The sequence below is a fragment of the Hypomesus nipponensis genome, chromosome 9 (assembly GCF_054491055.1).
Source record: "Hypomesus nipponensis isolate SF chromosome 9, ASM5449105v1, whole genome shotgun sequence".
Classification (NCBI taxonomy): domain Eukaryota; kingdom Metazoa; phylum Chordata; class Actinopteri; order Osmeriformes; family Osmeridae; genus Hypomesus; species Hypomesus nipponensis.
In genome coordinates, this window is record NC_140369.1 from 15,804,999 (window position 1) to 15,823,800 (window position 18,802).

Here is an 18,802-nt window from a genome sequence, read left to right on the forward strand (position 1 = left end):
CCTTCAGCTCCTATTAACCTAGATTAAGAGGAATGTGTCTGTTATTTGCACTTTTATGTTTACAGTGTGTGGGAGAGCAGCCTAGAATTATTAATTTGAACCATTTGCATATGAACCAATGTAACCCTATTAACAGCATTGATTGAGGTGCTGAGTGGCAGTTGTATAGCAGAGGAACAGGCAGTTCTCTGCAATCCATACTGTTTGGGGTGCACCAAAAGAAGTGAATCGAGATTTAAATCAAAGATTCGATTTAGTGAGGAGATTCGGTTCACCAAATAATTTTCAAAGCACCACATCCGGGACTTCAACTACACCAAAGCGGCCGGAACTACTTTCAGCACAAAACGAGAGGATACCAGCAACCACAGAAACTAGTCCCATGTTGTCATCTCGATAAATAATGAATGGGTGTTTTTAGAAAGGTCTCTGTCAAAAGAAAAATGTGTATTGCCGCTGACATTGATACAACTTATTTAACACCAAACAATAAGGCTACTACATTATTTAATTAATCTTAATCTTCAAAAAAGTAATAACAATTCAATAGTTACCATAATAATATTTATCATTACAGTAAACGTAATAAAAAATACATTTATTTAAACATGCTTTATTTTCCATTTCCATCTCACTGCATTTTGCAAGATTCAGTTTTACCTTTGCATGTCTTTTGAGTACTACCTCCATGGCACTAGGCGGCGACATCCAACCATAAAGGTTTTGGTATTTATAAAATAGTCGGAGAAAAAGTCAGACACAGGAAGATAATATGTTTCAGTGAAGGGGGATATAACGTTTTCTGAAACTCAGGAACAGCTGGCTGTTACCTGGTGGGTGGCGATTGCTTTTGCTCCGATTAAACCTGAAGGTCAAATAGGCCTACGGCTGTGAGGGGTCAGTTAGTTTAGGCAATACCCTGCGTCCAAAACTCGTCTCAGGCTACTGAAACATCTGCTGCTGAACTTGACAAGCTCGCCTACCTGAAGCCTCACATTACCTCTCCGAAGTAAGAAACACGGTGCTTTTAGAAGTTCAGTAAGAATTTGTACACTTATTAGTATCGTTTTGTAGACATAGATTTAGAGGACCATACACATTATATTAAACATACGGTAAACCTACGGCTGAAGTGGAGTCCCACCCAGTCTTCTCTCGAACCATGATCCCTTGTCATTTTCAAAGAGACAAAAACTACAGTTGTCATTTGTTTTACACGTCTTACCAGACACCTTGGAAGTCTACGAATGTAGGCTATTTAATAGAGGGCTCTAGTGAGCTGTTACTTAAAATATTTCCCTCCAAGAACGTCAGGGTAAGCAGAGTAAACAAACTGCCCGTCGCATTATCTCATGACCTCTCTTAAGAATGTACCAGTTTGCCTCCATCCACTTTCACCCAGTTTCAAAGCAGTGGACTGTAATGATGTACATTTCAAAATGCCTACTGAGTGTGTCCTATTTAGTCATTCATTGTCCCATCTCTCAACTTCATCACTAGGTATGGCAGACCCCACAACACCAAATGCAGAAGGGAAGCTGGCAGTTGAGTTTGCTGTTCCCTCCCATGTGGAGGAGGTCAGAGGGCAGATGGGTGCGTTTGCTGCGAAGCACGGGGCGGCGGGGCGCCGGGTGGTACTGATCACCTCAGGGGGCACCAAGGTTCCCCTGGAGTCTCGCACAGTTCGTTTCCTGGACAACTTCAGCAGCGGTCGGCGTGGAGCTTCGTCGGCAGAGTACTTCCTGGACTCTGGCTACGCTGTGATCTTCTTGCACAGACACCGCTCCCTGTATCCCTACACACGCCTCTATGCAGGAGTCAACCTGCTGGACTCCCTGCAGTTAGAGAGCGGCTCTGACTCGGGTGGTCAGGTTACGGTCAACCAGCAGGCTCTCCCCAATATCGCCAAAGTCTTGAAGCGCTACCAGGCAGTGAAGGAGGCAGGGCTTCTTCTGCCCATCGAGTTCAGCACTCTGTCTGAGTACCTGCACCTCCTCAAAGCTGCTGCTCAGGCTCTCAGTACCATAGGTACCACCACCAAGGGCAGTGTGGGTCAGGTTATATGAGGATGCAGTGTTGTGGGAGTCAACCATGTGTTCTTTGTTTGTTTGTAGGCTCCAAGGCCATGTTTTATTTGGCTGCAGCCGTGTCCGACTTCTACATCCCAGCGTCTGAGATGCCGGAACATAAGATCCAGTCTTCCAATGGGCCTCTCCAGGTGAGGAACCCCTTTACATGCGGCGGAGGGTTACACGTGCCCTCCCCTGCTGTTTGTCAGTGCCTATTCACACACTGTTTTTACCATTCTGTTTTCAGTAGTATACAGCAGTCCTCAGTTGCTTCCCCTCCCCGACTCCTCATTCTAACCCTAACCAAGCACAACCCTTACAACATGGGAAACGAAATCCAGTGGCCAATGCATGAATCAAGTTTACTCAAACGTAGTGACGAATGGCCAATCTTAACACAGTATCTCTCCCGATAGATCAGTATGAAGATGGTGCCCAAAATGCTGTCTCCTCTGGTGAAGGACTGGGCTCCACAGGCGTTTGTGACTTCCTTCAAACTGGAGACGGACCCGTCCATCCTGCTGGACCGGGCTCGGCGGGCCCTGGACCTCTACCGGCACCAGGCTGTGGTGGCCAACGTTCTGGACACCAGGCGGGGCTACGTGGTGGTGGTGACCCAGGACACCCAGGCCGAGCTGGTGCTGTCTGATGAAGACGTGAGCCAAGAGGTGGAGATCGAGGAGATGATCGTCAGCAACTTGACCACAGCACACGGCCGGTTCATCAACCAGAAAGGCTGATGGGCTTCTTTTCATACTGAGAATGCCCCCTTCCATTTTGTCTGGAGGGAATGTGAAGTTTAATCTCAAATGGTTGTGTGGTGGGAGAGGGTTGATTGGACTGTTGTAGCCAAATTTTAGTAATGTAAAATTATATATCGATATCAAGCAAAAATGCAGTGTAGTATGACGAACCAAGGCTTAAGTAAGACCCCATCAACTCAGACACTAACTGGGACAATGAAGAAAACGTAAGAATGTAAAGGCTCTGAGGCTTGCTAGTCTAGTACGGTTCATTTGTCTGTGTTCATGCATGTGGGTTAAGGGGGAAAGTCTACAATGATCATGTAACAACCCATAGGAAAGATTCCTGGCTTGTAATGATAACTCAGTGCTTGCCAAGTGCTGATTTGAATTGATACATATAGACCTCCAGTCCCAGCCGATCATTAAGCATCTTGAGTTTTATTAAAAAGTGACATGGATAATTTGACCAGTCCAAAGCAGTGTCTGTGAAAGATACAATCTTAGTACTCTTATGGTAACATTACAGTAGCTGAACCTACCACACCATAATCCTCAACTATAAATATCCACTTAGGTTGCTACAGTTGTTAAGACAGCTTCTAAGCGACACCAGTCCTTGGTGACATACAGTCAAGTAAGTACAGTCCATTAGAAAAGCTTGGCTACTTGAGTTTGATACTTTTCTTAACTCCAGCACGAATACCAGACAACTCTCCGCTGTATCTGTGCTCCTCCCGACGGACTTCACGGACCTGGAAACAGAGAAAGTGTTTGATTAAGGTTTCCGTTGCAAGGATTGGAACTCCCAGCAATCCATTTATTGAATGGATTGCAGTATTCATTATATGGTGCAGGTTCTCCACTCGGTGGTCGATCGGTGCAATGATGTAGTATCCTGTTTTCAGGCTTGGTACAAACCTGTCCCTTTCTGCGGATCTTAGCTCTCCTGAACTTCTCTCTGTGTTTGACTCTGGGATTGCGGTCGATCTTTCTCCTCTTTGGCGTAAGCCCTTTGTTCTTAGCCATCTGTGGAATTGGCAGATGACACAATCAGACTAATGGTTCCAGATGGGATAATACTCTTGACACGGCACACATGAGACAAATCTGATGCGCTGAAGAGAAATATAGTGCACAGATCACGATGTAATGTATTAAGAGAAAGTCCTTGTTCCGTTAGCGCAAGTTATCGTTGTAACACACCGGTTGTATTATGTAAACGTGGGCTGCGTGAATAAATGAATGCTGTACATGAGCAACCCTGCCATTAAATATAAATATGATTACCAATAAATGACAGATTGTCACCCAATAAATGACACCCAGACACCTCACCTGATAGGTAATTCCTCTTTTTGCATCTGCATCTGCCTCCACCTCTTCTTCACCTTCCTCCAATCTGCAATGAGAAAACAGAGGGAGGGGGAGGGACTTAACCTCAAACTCCTCCTCAAGCTGCAGCTGCGACCAGCGGCTCCACAACTCGCAGTCACAGCTGGTCGGTCCTCAACAATTGCGTACGTGGTCGCAGCATATCGCAAATGTGCCCCTTTCCCTGTTTTCGTTCTCCTGGGGTCCGCCACCCGGCATCACCTGTGTATGAATGATAAACACGCTCCGCTCACCTCTCCTCCACCTGCTGGTCCTTGCCCTTCCTCTTCAGCTTCAGCTTCAGCTCCACCCCTCTGTAGAAGAGCAGCGCCGCCTCTTCATCCAGGTCAGAGTCCGACTCCTCTGACGCCTCGGGGCCAGCCTGTTCAGGCACCTGCCACACGTCAACACAAAACACGCTGTCAGGGCTAACGTGCCCATGGGGAGTGACACGTCGATTCGTTTCTGTAATGGGTCAATCTATGGTTTGCAGACTACTTTTCCCATACCCAGATATGCCATACTCATTGGCTTACTGCGTCGTCACTCTAGACCACGCAAAGTGGCTCACCCTGCCGGCTACAGTTCCTACCTTGGTCTGCTCTGTGTCCTTGCCGCTCGTTGGTTTTCTAGCGGGCTTCTCCGTCTGGTGTCTAGCCAGCAGCAGGCGGAGCTGGGGAGCCAGGCGGGCGTCAGCAGCGCCGAGATCGTTGATCAGCTGGAAGAGGTCGGACAAAGACACCCCTAGGTCACTACTACAGCAGGACGGACAGCCCAGACGCTTGTCGGTAACTGGGCTTGAGGAGGACAGCGGGAGTTGCGGCTCCAGACCTGGATCACATATTAAGAGCGGTGCGTGACCTGGAAGCGAAGGTGGACTCACGTTTCTGTACGTCACCAATCTCTCAATCACCGGGTGGTTGTGTGCAGGAATTCTCTTTGCTTTCAGGACCAGGTAGAAACTGATGTTTGTGCAGTAACTGTGGAGAGGAAAGGAGAAGTCCATTTTTAGTCAACAATCCAGACTGATGAGAAGGTCTACACACTATGCTTGTCTTAGGATTGAAATTTACTTTAAATAGAGCTGCTGCTTGGTCTTGATGTAGTTGGCACCCTTTAAGAGAAGATTACAACGAGTTAAAAATAAATGAGCGGCTAATAAATGAGCTGCTACAGAGAGTCCATTTTGGAGAATAGTTGATTAAGAGGGCAGAATGGAAGCTGAGTGCAATGGAGAGGGTCCCACCTTTCCTGCTGGGATGTGTCCATCTTTGACCATCTCCAGGAGAGGCTGCAGTTCCTCCTTCAACTCTGATAACTGCAACACACACACACGGCACATTTACATGCCGAGTGTCCCTGTCCCAAGTGAAACTCTTGACCTTTCCCTGAAGCAGTAGCAGAACTCTAAGGGGATGCGTGGAACTGTGCCCATTCACCAGATGAATCCACTCAGCTCTCCACATACTTCAGATGATTGTCACAATCACATTGGTTACTTTTTCAAGTACTCCAACATTTCCCAATAGTTACATCAGGAGTTCATGAGCTATTTTGCCTCATTTGGAGTTGTTTTACCTTAGCTTTAAAATCCTGGATGAGCTCCAAAAATTCGGGGGATTCCTTCTTCAGCAGTTTCATCTTCTCCTTCTGGGACATCTGCTTCAGGTCTTTCACAATCCTCTCCTTGTCCACACTCTGCTCCAACTCCTTCTCCTCCACAGCAAACTCCTACACAACCACGCAAAACATAATAGCCAAAGGATTCCAGGGCCAATATCATTTGCCTTATGCAAAAACACTGTCTTGCAGGAGACAGCCCAACTAGGCTACAGTTACAGTAAACAGCAGACAGTGAATACCTGAAGGAGGTTCAGGTCATAGTCCTCCTCACTGAGGTTGGCAGCCAAACGTTTCTGAATGTTCTTTGCTTCTTCCTCCTCCTCCGCATCTTCAGCCTCCACCTGCTCCTGAGTCTTCCCCTCTACCGTGACACAAATGTGGTTATATCTTCAGCACAGCCCCGAAGAAAAGCATCTTCTAAGTAAGGATCTATTAGTGCAATAGCCTGTTGTGATCTGTGAGTTATTATCATATACAGCTGGCATAGTACTACTTACTGGCAGCCACATAGTCAGAGTCATAGAACATCTTCTTCCTGTTTCCCCAGGCCTGTTCGTTTGGGAGATCTAGGTCAGAGAAGACACATGCCCACATGCTAGGTCAATGTGGGACACACACAACATCAAAAGACACAGAATTACTGACGGACAGTTGGTTTACCATCATGCTTCTTTCCCTCGAGATCACTCTCCATATCACCCTCTTCCTCCTGTTCCTCCTCATCCTCCTCCGACTCAGAGATGTCCAGGGCCATCACTTCCTCCTACAGGAGAAACACTCAAGTCAAACACCCAATATTTCTGATATTAAGAGAGTCTTGGTTCCCTCCCTCTCTGGGATGGAAAATCAAAGGGTTTTTATGAGACTGTACATCCAATTGTAGAGTAAAGTCAACTTAGGGAATATAGTGTGACTCACCTCTTCGTCAATGTCTTCCTCGTCGCTGTCCATCTTTACCCCACGTGCCAGGAGTTTCTGCAACACACAAGCGTCCCATCTTTTATTAAAAGCCATGCCTCATTTAGAACTAGTCTTAAATGTGACTGCTTGGTCTGCAATCTACTGGCGCAGATAACTAATGGTGCCTCGATAAGAATTCTGAAAAGGAGAGTGTGTACCCAGACTTACTGATATTTTCTCATCGTGGAACTCATCAATCTTGTCTTTTGTGTACTTGGATGATTTCTGGTGAGAAAAAGAGAAGCGGTTTCATTCCAATCTGATTCAACGTGACGACTACATCTATCACAGCTGCCAAATAAGCGACAGTCGAATGAGGCAGAGTGATCCAAGCATTGTAATGTAGGCTAGATACCTTGTCTGGGACAGGCATAGCTTTGTATGCTTCAGGGTCATCATCATCATACTGCTCCGTCTTTTGGGGCAATTTAAATCGTTTTGTTCTATGTAGCATAGAGGAGAAAGTCACAATTTAGCTATATAGCTATAAAACATCTGGAACTTCCGGTTACAGTAATACAGCTAGTTGACAACATTGTTAGCTACCTATACCACTAGCAATTACTGCTACATGAATGTACTCACCTTTGAGCACGAACCATCTTGATGGCGGTTGTGTGATAGCAGTTGTTTATTGAGTAAAATAACCACTAAGATAAAGCTCGCTAAATGTATTTGTAACAACTGTCTTTAGCCGTGAGGCTCACTAGCTTCATTTGTCGTCACAGCCCACACACGTGTAACATGGTAGTCTTCTTCTAGGTTCTAGATTCCGTAGTCAGAAAAATTACTTGCTTCCATCTAGTGGCCCATATGAAAATAGCATAATGTCTCTTAAATTTCGGATGTGATTATATTTGTTTAATTAACAGTAGGCAAGTCCAATAAGCACATTGCATTTTTTTTATTGACTAAAAAAAGTGTGTCCTACATAGAGCTTGTTATCACACAAGCAGCTGCTAATCTCCCTTTTTAGAGAGAGTCCTGCTTACTAAACCAACATATTTTCCATACACTATTTTCTGGGGAAAAGTCACAAAAGTAATGTTTTGGCTTGTCAGTAAAGCAACGTAGCTGACAGGATTAGCTCTTTAGCTAAACTAGACTATTACATTACAGTATATTATATTCAAAATCCAATTGAAAATATAAATGTAATTTCAAAGAGTTTGCAAAGCCCTTTGTCACAATAAATCACACTGTAAATACTTCACCACAGACTTATAACACACGTGGGATTGATCAGTAGATATTTTCCTATCTTTTAAAAAACTTTTAAGAATCTTCACTCACACATAAAACAGAATTTATGTTCTTTTTAATGGTCAACTTCAGCAGAGGTAGTAGAAACCTTTTATTACTCAGCAATACAAGGCGCAGTGAGAACAGTACAGTCGAAGCACATCCAGCAGATGGGGCTGTATTCTGTGGAGCGTCTCTTCCAGCATCTGTCGTGGTCTGCCACATTCTCTCCACTGACTCCACATCTGAGAAGGGTTAAGGTCCTGATGTCACTTAGTCTCCTCCCTCCCTCGGTCCCTGTCAGTTTGTGGCCTTCTCCAGTCCATCTGCAGTCCAAAGCTGCTGCTCCGAGGTCTGGAGGGGGGCAGGAACGTCTTGGGTTGTCGAAGCATTACAGCTTTGATGTCATCGTTCCTTTTCTTCATCAGGGCGAGGGCTGGGGTCACTCGGAAAGGATCAAAGTACTGCCACAAAGAGAGAAAGATATCAGTGATATTAGTGGGCCAGGAAGATACGCAGTCGCACCCACACATGCAAAGACACACAGAAACCCTCTTGCTTACATTGGCTTGTAATTTTGGTGCTCTGGGCTCCTTCTGCAGACTTGTGTCAGTGTTCTCCGATCGCAGATCCATCATGGAGCGGCTGAGCTCTGATACCGTGCTCTTAGACACTCTGGTCATGAGTCCTGAGGAGCTCTGTCGAGGCTGCAGTCTTCTCATGATGTCACTCAGAGAGCTGAAGCTTTCACGCTGAGGTACCCTCAGTATCAGAGGCTTCTGGAAGAGGGAAGGACAGACAATAGTGACACAATAGTGATCTCCTCATGCTTCCCATCGATCAGACACTTTAGGAAGATCCCAAATGCACTTGTGAAGACTTAATGTGGAGTGTTGGACAAGTGGAAGAAATGTCCAACCAGCCAATAACAGGGTAAGTAAAGCTACTGTAGAGTCCAATTTCTCTCACCTGCATTCCAAAAGGTTCTTTTCAGACCCTAATTTGATTATGTGACTAATTTACATTTAATTGGTTTAAATTATTCAACTGAAACCAAATGGTTCTAAATGTACATGATACATTTGTAACAATTAAAGTGGGAATGAGTTCAATCAGTTACGTGGGAATTCCTCACATCATAATCGGACGACAAATGTGTTTGACTGTGCCTAACAGTGAACAACATCACATGATAAGCAGACCTGAGCTTGCTGTTTTACATTTACATTTAGCAGACGCTCTTATCCAGAGCCACTAACAGTAAGTACAGGGACATTTCCCCGAGGCAAGTAGGGTGAAGTGCTTTGCCCAAGGACACAACCTAATTTTCCGCGGCCAGGATTCGATCCAGCAACTTTCTGATTAATAGCCCGATTCCCTAACCGTTCAGCCATCTGACTCCATCCTGTTTTAACCTTGACAGTCTGCACACCTTCATAAAACATGGTTCTCACCATTGTCGAGGATGGACTGTCCGCCCATGAGCTCGATTCTGATTGGCTTTGACCTGTTTTTGACTCCTCCTCCAAAATGTCCTGCCTCCTGTTTGGTTGATGCCATCTCTGATGGGAGGAGACGACCGGGGTCTCTTGTCTGAAGCTCACGTCTGTGTTGTCATGACGAGGCTTAGCTGGACGCTCCTCCTCTGACTCACAGCTCCTCTGCCAGTAGAGCTGCCTGGAGTAGCTTGTGTCTGTCTGCACCCTTAAAGCAGAGAAAGCAAATCATTTGGAACAAACACTAAAGTATAATCAAATCAAATGTATTTGCCTAGCCCTTTTACGACGGCTTTATCTATGCACTGGACCGGGGTAGGCAACCCTGGTCCTCGAGAGCCGCTGTCCTGCATGTTTTAGATGTTTCCCTGCTCCAGCACACCTGATTTAAATGAATGGGTTGTTATCAAGCTCTGTAAAAGCCGGGTAATGACCACTCATTTGAATCAGGTGTGCTGGAGCAGGGAAACATCTAAAACATGCAGGACAGCGGCTCTCTACGACCGGGGTTGCCTACCCCTGTACTAGACAGTATATGTTTCATATTGTTTTGTCTTTTATCTTAGATAACTTACAGCTCTATTATTGACATTTGTCAATATAATGTTCTCACATGTTTGCACTGTACAAGCACGTTGTTTATGACCCATGAGAAGCAGGGAACAATATGCTGAAAGTACATTTAAAGTGAAATGTGACCACAGTGGTATGATCACGGTCATTTATAGTGTCCATTTACCTGTGTTGGAACTCTTTCTCAGTGAAGGTCTGAAAGTCTGTCTCAGAGTACCTAGTGTTCCTGTCAGATAAGCAGACACCAGAAGCAGTTTCCACAAATGATATGGTGGAGAGAGGAGCAGCTCATTCTACAGTTCAGAATGTTGTCAGCGCTTACGTGATGAAATAAAATAACAGGTGCTTCTGACATACTAACTTTAAACTTAGCAGATTGTCTTGTTGATTCCTCTTCCCAAAGTTGGGATTGAAACTTGTTCTATAACATAGGAAGAAGGAGAATTTGAGTGTGTTTGAATACCGATGCACACTACACAGAAACTGATTCTGTCTCATGGGATTCAACTATTCAACACATGAAAGTGATAAGGCAGAGAGTTTTTGTCCTACTTTTTTAGCACAAAGTTTGCACTAGTTTCATTGAGTCAATCTTTACCTTTTCCTTGACAAAAGAACTGAAACACCTACTGGCGTGACCTCTCTACCTCTGAAGGTAGAGAAAATCAGTTCTATGAAGCTTCCTGTCGTTCTACATACCTCTCCTCCTCCAGAAATGTTGTTTCATGGCGATTAGACTCTTTCACTAACAATGTCTTTCTCTCATGTGGACTGAACAGCAGTGGTTCCTCGGTGGTCATGGACGGACCGTGCAGATTGACACGTGATTCGCGCATGTGTCTCTGAATGACCCCCATGGCCTCCCAGTCCAGTGGGGAGGTTGTGGGTAGGCTGGGTTCGGGGGTTGAGAGGGGCTCCATGGGGAGGTGCCTTGACTGGCCCGGATCAGACTTCTCTGAGTGGTGAGGAGAAGACAGGTCTGTTGTTACTTCTCTGTCTAACCGATATGTTGTGACAGCCAAGCAGTCTAATAGGATATATTTAGTGATCATTAAAAGCCCCAAGACTTGTCATAACCACACTGTGTTGACCACAGCTGCTTTCATCTGTGTCACCTGAGTGGAATGTAACGTCCGTGGGGTGCTTGGCAACCTTCCAGCTGTCCGGGATGGGGAGAGAGGCAGCGAAGAGGATCCGGAACTCCTGGTCAAAGGACTCAACCACTTGACCACTCAGAACCGTCACCAGCTGACGATGCAGGTGGGCGTCACTCCAGGTCAGACTAGAGGCCACAGATACAGAGACACAGATAGGATTTTTGAATGGGATTAAAAACAATTTCTGGGATTTTGTTTGATGGATGGCAGACACGTTGTTTCAAAGTGTAGTCTATCGTATGGATCGTCGAATTGTCTAGTACGAATAGTAGCTACGAATCGTCTCTCCGCTCGACAGGATTAAATAACATTGGGGCTCCAATCCAGGCCTCTGATCGGGGATTAGGAATCTGCACCACACAGATCTCCCTGATGGACCGATTGGTGTCCTTTACCTATAGCTTCCTTGTACCACCGTCTCCAGATCCACCAGGAGGAAGTTGTTTTTCATTTCCCCCACCACCATCTTCCCCTCCCTCGTGCAGTAGGTCTTTCCTCCCAGCATGCGCACCTGGATGTTCTACACAGGAGATGGAGGATGAAACCCCGTCCTTTCTTTGATGTGAAGACTCATTGTTCGATTTCAACCACAAACGTGTTCTCTCTCTTTCTCTATCTCCTTCTCACACAAACACACACACACACGTACAGAAATACAACATTGAATGTTGAACAACCTGTTCAGCTACCATGTTAAAAGTGTTGCTTCATTCTGGTCACATTCCTAACCACTGTAGCATGCTCAAACTATTCTTGCCGACTGATACATGTGTCCGTCTGGGTGTGTCTCTTGAAGACACTATATATTTCCTTGAAGAATGACATGGCCAATGCATGTTATATAAAGCTCTCAGCAAAGGTGTCCTCACGGTCTACGATCAACATACAGCATGACAATCACTTTGACCGTCAAACTGTATGTAATAAACAGACTATTAGACAGTAGGCTGATGACATGGATCCTCACGGGATGTGTCAGCCTGTGGGGTGTGAAGTTCTCCTGGATGGACCTCTGGTTCAGGATGAGGTAAACTGGAACCCCCCGAGAGGCCTGGCAGTGCAGGTCACCAATCACAGCATTGTCTGACAGTCTGTCTGTCACTATGGCAATCACCTGAGGAGCGAACAGCATCAGAATTAAAACATGATGGACAGAAAGAGGACCATTTTGCCCCGAACAAATACAATCATATTTGTAGACTATTAAAGCTCCATACAAACTAAATCAAACAGAACAACAAGGCCATCCAAAGACAGCAAACCACACAGTCACTTCTCTTGTCTGGATTCAGCGGTACCTTGGTGGCTCCTTGCAGCAGCCTCCTGATGACCTCCCTGATGTTGGGCTGGCCCTCGGCCGGGGGGTTGGTGTGGACCGTGGCACTATCCACTCCCACCCAGGACATCCTATCGGGCCAGCCCAACACCAGACAGGGGGCCGGGGTGTCAGAGTGGGTGGGGAAGTAGCGGCCAGAGAAGCCCTTGAGCCCCGAGCCCTCCTCCTCTTCCTCCTCGTCCTCTTTCTCCTCCCCGTTCTCCAGCTGTAGCTGGCTGATGTGGTAGTTCTTGGCCCAGCCGCTGATCTGATGAACCTCCTCTGGGGAGAGGAAGGGGGCCAGACTCTCCTGGCCCAGCCTGGTGTAGAAGGCTGCAGGCCCCGAGCTCAGCAGGGTCTCCAGGGCGTATCGCTCACGCTCACAGTGGAGAAACTCCGGACTGGACTCAGACATAGGCAGGAACACCACATTCTCGTTCAAACTCTGCTCATGGGAGTTAGACATGGCTGGAGCTTAAGAAGTCTGTCTGTCCAGGCGTCTGTTTGTCTGTCTTTCTGTCTATCTGACTGACTGACTTCCAGTCCGTTTGGTTGAATGATAAGTTGACTGTCTAGCCGTTTTTCTGGCTGGTTGGCCGGCTGGATGCCCTAGGTAAGTCTTCCCTCAGGGGTAGTTCCACCACCCACCTACCAGTTGCATGTAGACCACACAGCCGTACGCCTTCTCATGAAAACATTTACACTGGTGTTCTGTCATCAGTGGCAGCTATCAAAGGTTCCATCAGTAAATTCCGAATGTGTTCAAATGAGAGAAATCCAGTCAAACATCAAGCTGTTTTTTGCCTTGGATCTCAAGGAAATACAGGGTCTAGATCCATCAGATTTATTCATTTTCAGTTTTGCGGTTTACTCCGTCTGTGAAATAAACAGTGTTCATGGTGCCGAATTACTTTCAGAGTTCCCAGCCTTTCTCAAACAAGTTTCAAGTCCCATGTTGACATAAGCACACAAATAGCTGAGTTAAGAGCTTTAGAATAGTCACTTTACCGCTTTTGACAAAACTATTTGACTGTAGTAGACAGAGACTACATGACAGAAAAATACAACTCACCTCAGCTGTCAGACTTCATAATCTTGTATGTGGTAGATAGTCTCACCTTTGAGTGAAAACATCTACCACCCTCCCTCCCTCCCTCCCTCCCTCCCTCCCTCCCTCCCTCCCTCCCTCCCTCCCTCCCTCTCTCCCTCTCTCTCTCCCTCCCTCCCTCCCTCCCTCCCTCCCTCCCTCCCTCCCTCCCTCCCTCCCTCTCTCCCTCTCTCCCTCCCTCCCTCTCTCCCTCCCTCCCTCCCTCCCTCCCTCCCTCCCTCCCTCCCTCCCTCCCTCCCTCTCTCCCTCCCTCTCTCCCTCCCTCCCTCCCTCCCTCCCTCCCTCCCTCCCTCTCTCCCTCTCTCCCTCCCTCCCTCCCTCCCTCCCTCCCTCCCTCTCTCCCTCTCTCCCTCCCTCCCTCTCTCCCTCCCTCCCTCCCTCCCTCCCTCCCTCTCTCCCTCCCTCTCTCCCTCCCTCCCTCCCTCCCTCCCTCCCTCCCTCCCTCCCTCCCTCTCTCCCTCTCTCCCTCCCTCCCTCCCTCCCTCCCTCCCTCCCTCCCTCCCTCCCTCTCTCCCTCCCTCCCTCCCTCCCTCCCTCCCTCCCTCCCTCCCTCCCTCTCTCCCTCTCTCCCTCTCTCCCTCCCTCCCTCTCTCCCTCCCTCCCTCCCTCCCTCCCTCCCTCCCTCCCTCCCTCTCTCCCTCTCTCCCTCTCTCCCTCTCTCCCTCCCTCCCTCCCTCCCTCCCTCCCTCTCTCCCTCTCTCCCTCTCTCCCTCCCTCCCTCCCTCCCTCCCCCCCCCCTCCCTCCCTCCCTCCCTCCCTTTTTTTCCCCCAAAGCCCTCCTCTTTACCTTCCTCTTTTCTTCATTTTGATTTCTGCTGCTGACAGGTCCTGTCAGTCCATCAGAGCTGGAGGGGTCCAGGACTCTGTGGTCTCTAGCACATCTCACACAGCATCTCCAAAGCAGGTATGCAACAGTTCCCCAGAGCCATTCGGAAGCTATCATTCCAAATGTGTGATTTTCAACCTGTTCTGGGAGGAAAGATTTTCAACTGCGTATTGTGATGCGTTCAAGGCGTTCCCCAGTGTAACATTTCTGTCTTCACCATGCCCATTATCAGGCTGTGAAAGGGCTGTCCTCCTGAGACTGCTCTGCTCCGACCGGTCTGGCCTGATCTGCCAGCCACAGCAGTGGAGTAGGAAGCTGACTGGCTGGCTGATAAGTGCTTCCTGTCCCAGTACCACCCTGCTGTGACCCGTTGGCAGCCATACCATGAGTGGCCGTTCTTAACCTGGGTCTTTCTCCCTGATATGTCAATCTCCTCTGTCCACTCCTCCAGCAAAGATTTAAACACCTCTCTGAGAGCCATTGCCTAGGGCTGTGAAGGTCTCACTTCAGGGTATAGAATAGGGATTCTAGAAGTTTCCAGTCTATCAACCATCATTCCCCAGAATTACCTCATACGCAGTTGCAGTGATAGATCCATAGATTCATCTGGTGTGTCTTGTTATGTAAGATGGTATGGAGTAACTTGTTAAATATCAAATGAGGATAGTGTAACTTGATTATATACATTTTGATTTTAGAGTGAGCTATGCTTGGAAGGCATTTTAGGACAAAGGTATTCTTGACTCACAATGACTCCCATAACAGGAGTGTCTCTTGAAAGCAACATAGCGGCACACCCTTTTGAGTTTAATGGGCAATGGGATCTGCCTCAGTGACTTCAACACAAACATTTGTTACATGCAGAAGTGATTCCCTGAAGCATGTTTTGTATATTGAGGGAGGATGTTTTTATGGCACTTTCACTTTCATCTGTTATATAACATGATGTAAAATTTTAAGAAAGCGATGGTTGTGAGTGAAAGAATGTGTTCTACAGTACAATATGAAGTAGGCTTTGTGCCCTAACGCAAGCTCTTAGAAAACGTACATCCCAAAATGTTGTATACCATCTGGACAAATTTTCCTACCATCCATTTCCACTCGGTTGTTCCTCATTACAGATACAGTAAATAATTAAGTTCAAATGACAACTTTTTCTCGGTTCCTTCATTCCCTCTTTCTTTTCCCTCTTTATTTCCTCCTCCTTCATTCTTTCACTGCTTCTTGCGCAGGTGGACGTACAGAACACCGCTAACAACCAGCAGGGGCATGGAGAGCCAGGCCAGGATGAAGCAGTAACCAAAGTGAGAGGTGCTGGACTCCCGGGCCTCATCCAGGACCTCTTTGCGGTGGAACGTGAAGATGAGACAGGCAGCAAAGTCTGTCAACCCTGAGAAGCCAAAAACAAAAGCAAAGAAGAACTTAACTCCTGTTAAATCACCACCATTTGACCTATATCTAGGCAGCTGAATAAAAGCGTGTGTTCCTGGTAAGATGAAGAGCTCCGCTCGGGTGACTACCTGCACAGATCTGGCAGAGTCCAGTGAAGTAGAAGAGACCTCCAGTGGACATGGTGAAGAGCTGTCCCAGGAACACCAGGAAGGAGACGGAAGAGAAGACCACGGTCAAGACCATCAGGGCCTGGACAGACTGCAACCAGTCTAGGGGAGCAGGCCAGGCAGGTCAGGACACAAAGACCACCCCCACACACACTGGGAGTATTTTGTTTATTGAATGTAATATGATTAGTCAAGTTTGATCCACATCAATACATGGATGCTGACATTCATACCATTTTCACTGTTGGCAGCACACAACCAGTTTCCTGTTGAATTGTCATGATAGCAGTTGTACCACAGGTCTGTGATTTCAGTATCAGCTAAAACCCACCATGACTAAAGAGAAAGAAAGAGATAGCGAGAGAAAATGAAAGAGAGGAGAGAGTTTGTGAAAGAGGGAAAGACAGAGACAGAGACACAGACAGACAGAACATTTCTTTGTTCTCAGAGATCTGGATTCTGGTAAGATTTGATCACAGAATTTAGGGCTGGTCCTATGTTGATATATTAAACACATTTGGAGGAATGGATTCTTTCATTCTGTCATTCCTCATCCCAATAGATGAAGCTCAAGCAAGTCCCCCTAAGACAGAAACCATTCTCATTCCAACCCTGTGGTTCTAAGTCTAAAAATGAGAGCACATTCCAATCAAGATAGGGAGCGCTGTGGCACAGAGAGTCCATTCTGTTTCTGTCAAACTAGCAGTAGCCTGCCTGTCTTACCTTCTCCAGAATGGCAGTGAAGAGCATAGCCAGGGTGACCAGGTGCAGCACAGTGACAGACACAAGCAGGAGGACCATGGCTGCAGGCTGGGGAGGAACTCCTGCACCAAGAACAAAGTTACGGGGAGCTTGGGAGACCGGCTCCCACAAATACAAGTGGTGAGAATGTTTTTCTGTAGTTTTCAAATGGGGAGTTGGTGGTGACCCCCCCCTCTAAAAGTCACGCTTGCTCAAAGTCTTGGCCTTGCTGCCAGTGATTCCTGACCCCTCTTATCCTCCTTCCCCTGCTCCCTCTCACTGGGGGCCACATGAGAACAGCCAGGGGAATTCCAGCCCATCTATCTTCACGTCTTGACCGAGATCAGAAGAGCACATCAGACTCCCTGCACCCTGTTTCGTCTGTAAACAAGTTGCTTGTCTCTGGGCTTAATCTACTGATTTGTTTTCGCTTCATGTAGCAGTCACAGAAACATGGGAGGGGGCCTCCTGTGAGCTTGTGTGGGACTACGTGTGATGGGTTTCATGTGATGAGGCTATATGTCCTTGTTGAAAGGAATTTTGGTTATGGACTTCAATGAATCAAAAGACCACGTTCGGGAATGCTTTGATAATCTTAAATATTCTAAATTGTTTAGAATTGCGTATGTGCTTTGAAATTCATCAAATACAAATTGTCAGCAATTACTATACAAGTTTCAGTCAGTTACATGGCCAATTACAAACTTTTTGCAATGAAGCAAATGTGACAAATGTGACAGATGTGACAAACCAAAAAACGATTGACTATAGGCTGTCCTGCAACTTTAAAGTTAGATTCACACAAATCCATCTGGAAATACAGACCAGGTTTGTGATACATTTGCAATACTGTCCAGAAGACAGCTCTCTGATGTTGTTCTCTGTCTCTGGTCCAGCTAGATGGTTTCTAGTGTGCTTTCCAAGGATACACGTTACATGATATACAAGAAAAGTGTAGGATATGGAATGATATAACAAAGAAACCGACATTTATGTAAGAACAGAAAATGTACAATTTTTTATGTGTGTATGGTTATTGCAACCCCACTTATTTTGACTGTAAGTTCTCTTAAAAGTAAATACATTAAAATAGAACATGCAGGATGGAGAACTGCTCTCCTGTCTCCTAATGTTTAGTAACAAACCTATCCATTGCACAATTACACAGTTTTCCTTTTTCATAAAAAGTGACAGTGGTATGGTTGTGGTTTACATCTGTTATGATGTCATTAAGCCAGTATCAGGCACTGGCCAGAGTCATGCATGCAACAAAATCATTGAGAATGTGATAAATATAATATTCCTGGTATTCTTAGGATAGGCTTCATAAAGTAAACTAAAACAAAGTAAACTTTGGCAACATTGGAATCCGATTGCCAGTCACAAATATGTTTTTGTAATGACACAAGATTTCAAAGATCTCTCAGGGTTACATTATAACCTAAAGTCTGGGTTTCATGTGTTTAAACAAATGCCGAACATAATGAATTCCTTGTCATCTGAACCTACTGCAAGTCATATTTTAGAGACTTACCTTTAAAGGATTTTTGCTCTCATGGGTTCAAGTGATCTGATAGGAACCGTCTCTGTTTTCTTCACTGGTCCCCTGCTTTTCTCCCAGTTGCTCTTCTCTTCTTCCTCTCTCTCACACTCCCTATCCAAAAACAGAGAGAGGCATCAGGAGGAATGTAGAATGGGATAAAGAGGGGTGTTCTTACCGCCCATTTCCTTTTGCCTGCATCTGCCCTCCCCCACAATCAGCAGTACTACAACTGACCAGTAGACCACGGCCAGTGGAAGATTAAATTAACATTAAAAGCCCATTCATTCTGCTCAAATCTGTAATAACACAGTGAATTTATGTCTGATAACTTCATCTCTAAATCATGAAAGCCTTGAGCTAACATATATCATAGTTGTGGTAGACCACTGAAAACATGTATTCATAGAAACTGTAATAAAAAGTTATTTTCGACCTTAAACTGAACCATTTTCATTAAATCGTATAAATAGCTT

The 18,802-nt window shown here is 46.2% G+C and overlaps 4 protein-coding genes across 5 annotated transcripts; 1 reads left to right on the plus strand and 3 right to left on the minus strand.

Annotated features, from left to right (window-relative positions):
• Positions 1–746: 746 nt before the first annotated feature.
• Positions 747–2,953, plus strand: ppcs (phosphopantothenoylcysteine synthetase). 2 transcript variants are annotated; one of them, XM_084706008.1, is made up of 4 exons: positions 747–833; positions 1,501–2,028; positions 2,115–2,218; positions 2,486–2,953. In XM_084706008.1, the coding sequence occupies exons 2-4, from the start codon at positions 1,503–1,505 to the stop codon at positions 2,807–2,809; spliced, it is 954 nt and encodes a 317-aa protein (XP_084562134.1). In that variant the 5' UTR covers positions 747–833; positions 1,501–1,502; the 3' UTR covers positions 2,810–2,953. The 2 variants fall into 2 exon arrangements, with proteins under 2 accessions (XP_084562134.1, XP_084562133.1); XM_084706007.1 differs by lacking the exon at positions 747–833 and adding an exon at positions 873–1,009.
• Positions 2,954–3,237: 284 nt separating this feature from the next.
• Positions 3,238–7,519, minus strand: utp3 (UTP3 small subunit processome component). The gene is made up of 16 exons (XM_084706005.1): positions 7,355–7,519; positions 7,125–7,212; positions 6,938–6,994; positions 6,728–6,784; positions 6,470–6,572; positions 6,307–6,375; positions 6,049–6,170; positions 5,765–5,917; positions 5,433–5,504; positions 5,260–5,300; positions 5,070–5,166; positions 4,779–4,904; positions 4,441–4,580; positions 4,151–4,214; positions 3,734–3,841; positions 3,238–3,567 (listed from the first exon to the last, which is right to left on the minus strand). Exons 1-16 carry the CDS (start codon positions 7,369–7,371, stop codon positions 3,478–3,480), a joined length of 1,404 nt encoding a protein of 467 aa, XP_084562131.1. The 5' UTR covers positions 7,372–7,519; the 3' UTR covers positions 3,238–3,477.
• Positions 7,520–8,070: 551 nt separating this feature from the next.
• On the minus strand, positions 8,071–13,426 carry sack1e (scaffolding CK1 anchoring protein E). The gene is made up of 10 exons (XM_084705464.1): positions 12,536–13,426; positions 12,205–12,351; positions 11,633–11,757; positions 11,196–11,362; positions 10,780–11,035; positions 10,442–10,501; positions 10,247–10,306; positions 9,466–9,715; positions 8,575–8,790; positions 8,071–8,475 (listed from the first exon to the last, which is right to left on the minus strand). Exons 1-10 carry the CDS (start codon positions 13,016–13,018, stop codon positions 8,281–8,283), a joined length of 1,959 nt encoding a protein of 652 aa, XP_084561590.1. The 5' UTR covers positions 13,019–13,426; the 3' UTR covers positions 8,071–8,280.
• Positions 13,427–15,366: 1,940 nt separating this feature from the next.
• On the minus strand, positions 15,367–18,440 carry LOC146273181 (epithelial membrane protein 3-like). The gene is made up of 5 exons (XM_084705429.1): positions 18,321–18,440; positions 16,769–16,869; positions 16,279–16,381; positions 16,007–16,147; positions 15,367–15,876 (listed from the first exon to the last, which is right to left on the minus strand). Exons 2-5 carry the CDS (start codon positions 16,844–16,846, stop codon positions 15,701–15,703), a joined length of 498 nt encoding a protein of 165 aa, XP_084561555.1. The 5' UTR covers positions 16,847–16,869; positions 18,321–18,440; the 3' UTR covers positions 15,367–15,700.
• Between the last annotated feature and the right edge of the window lie 362 nt (positions 18,441–18,802).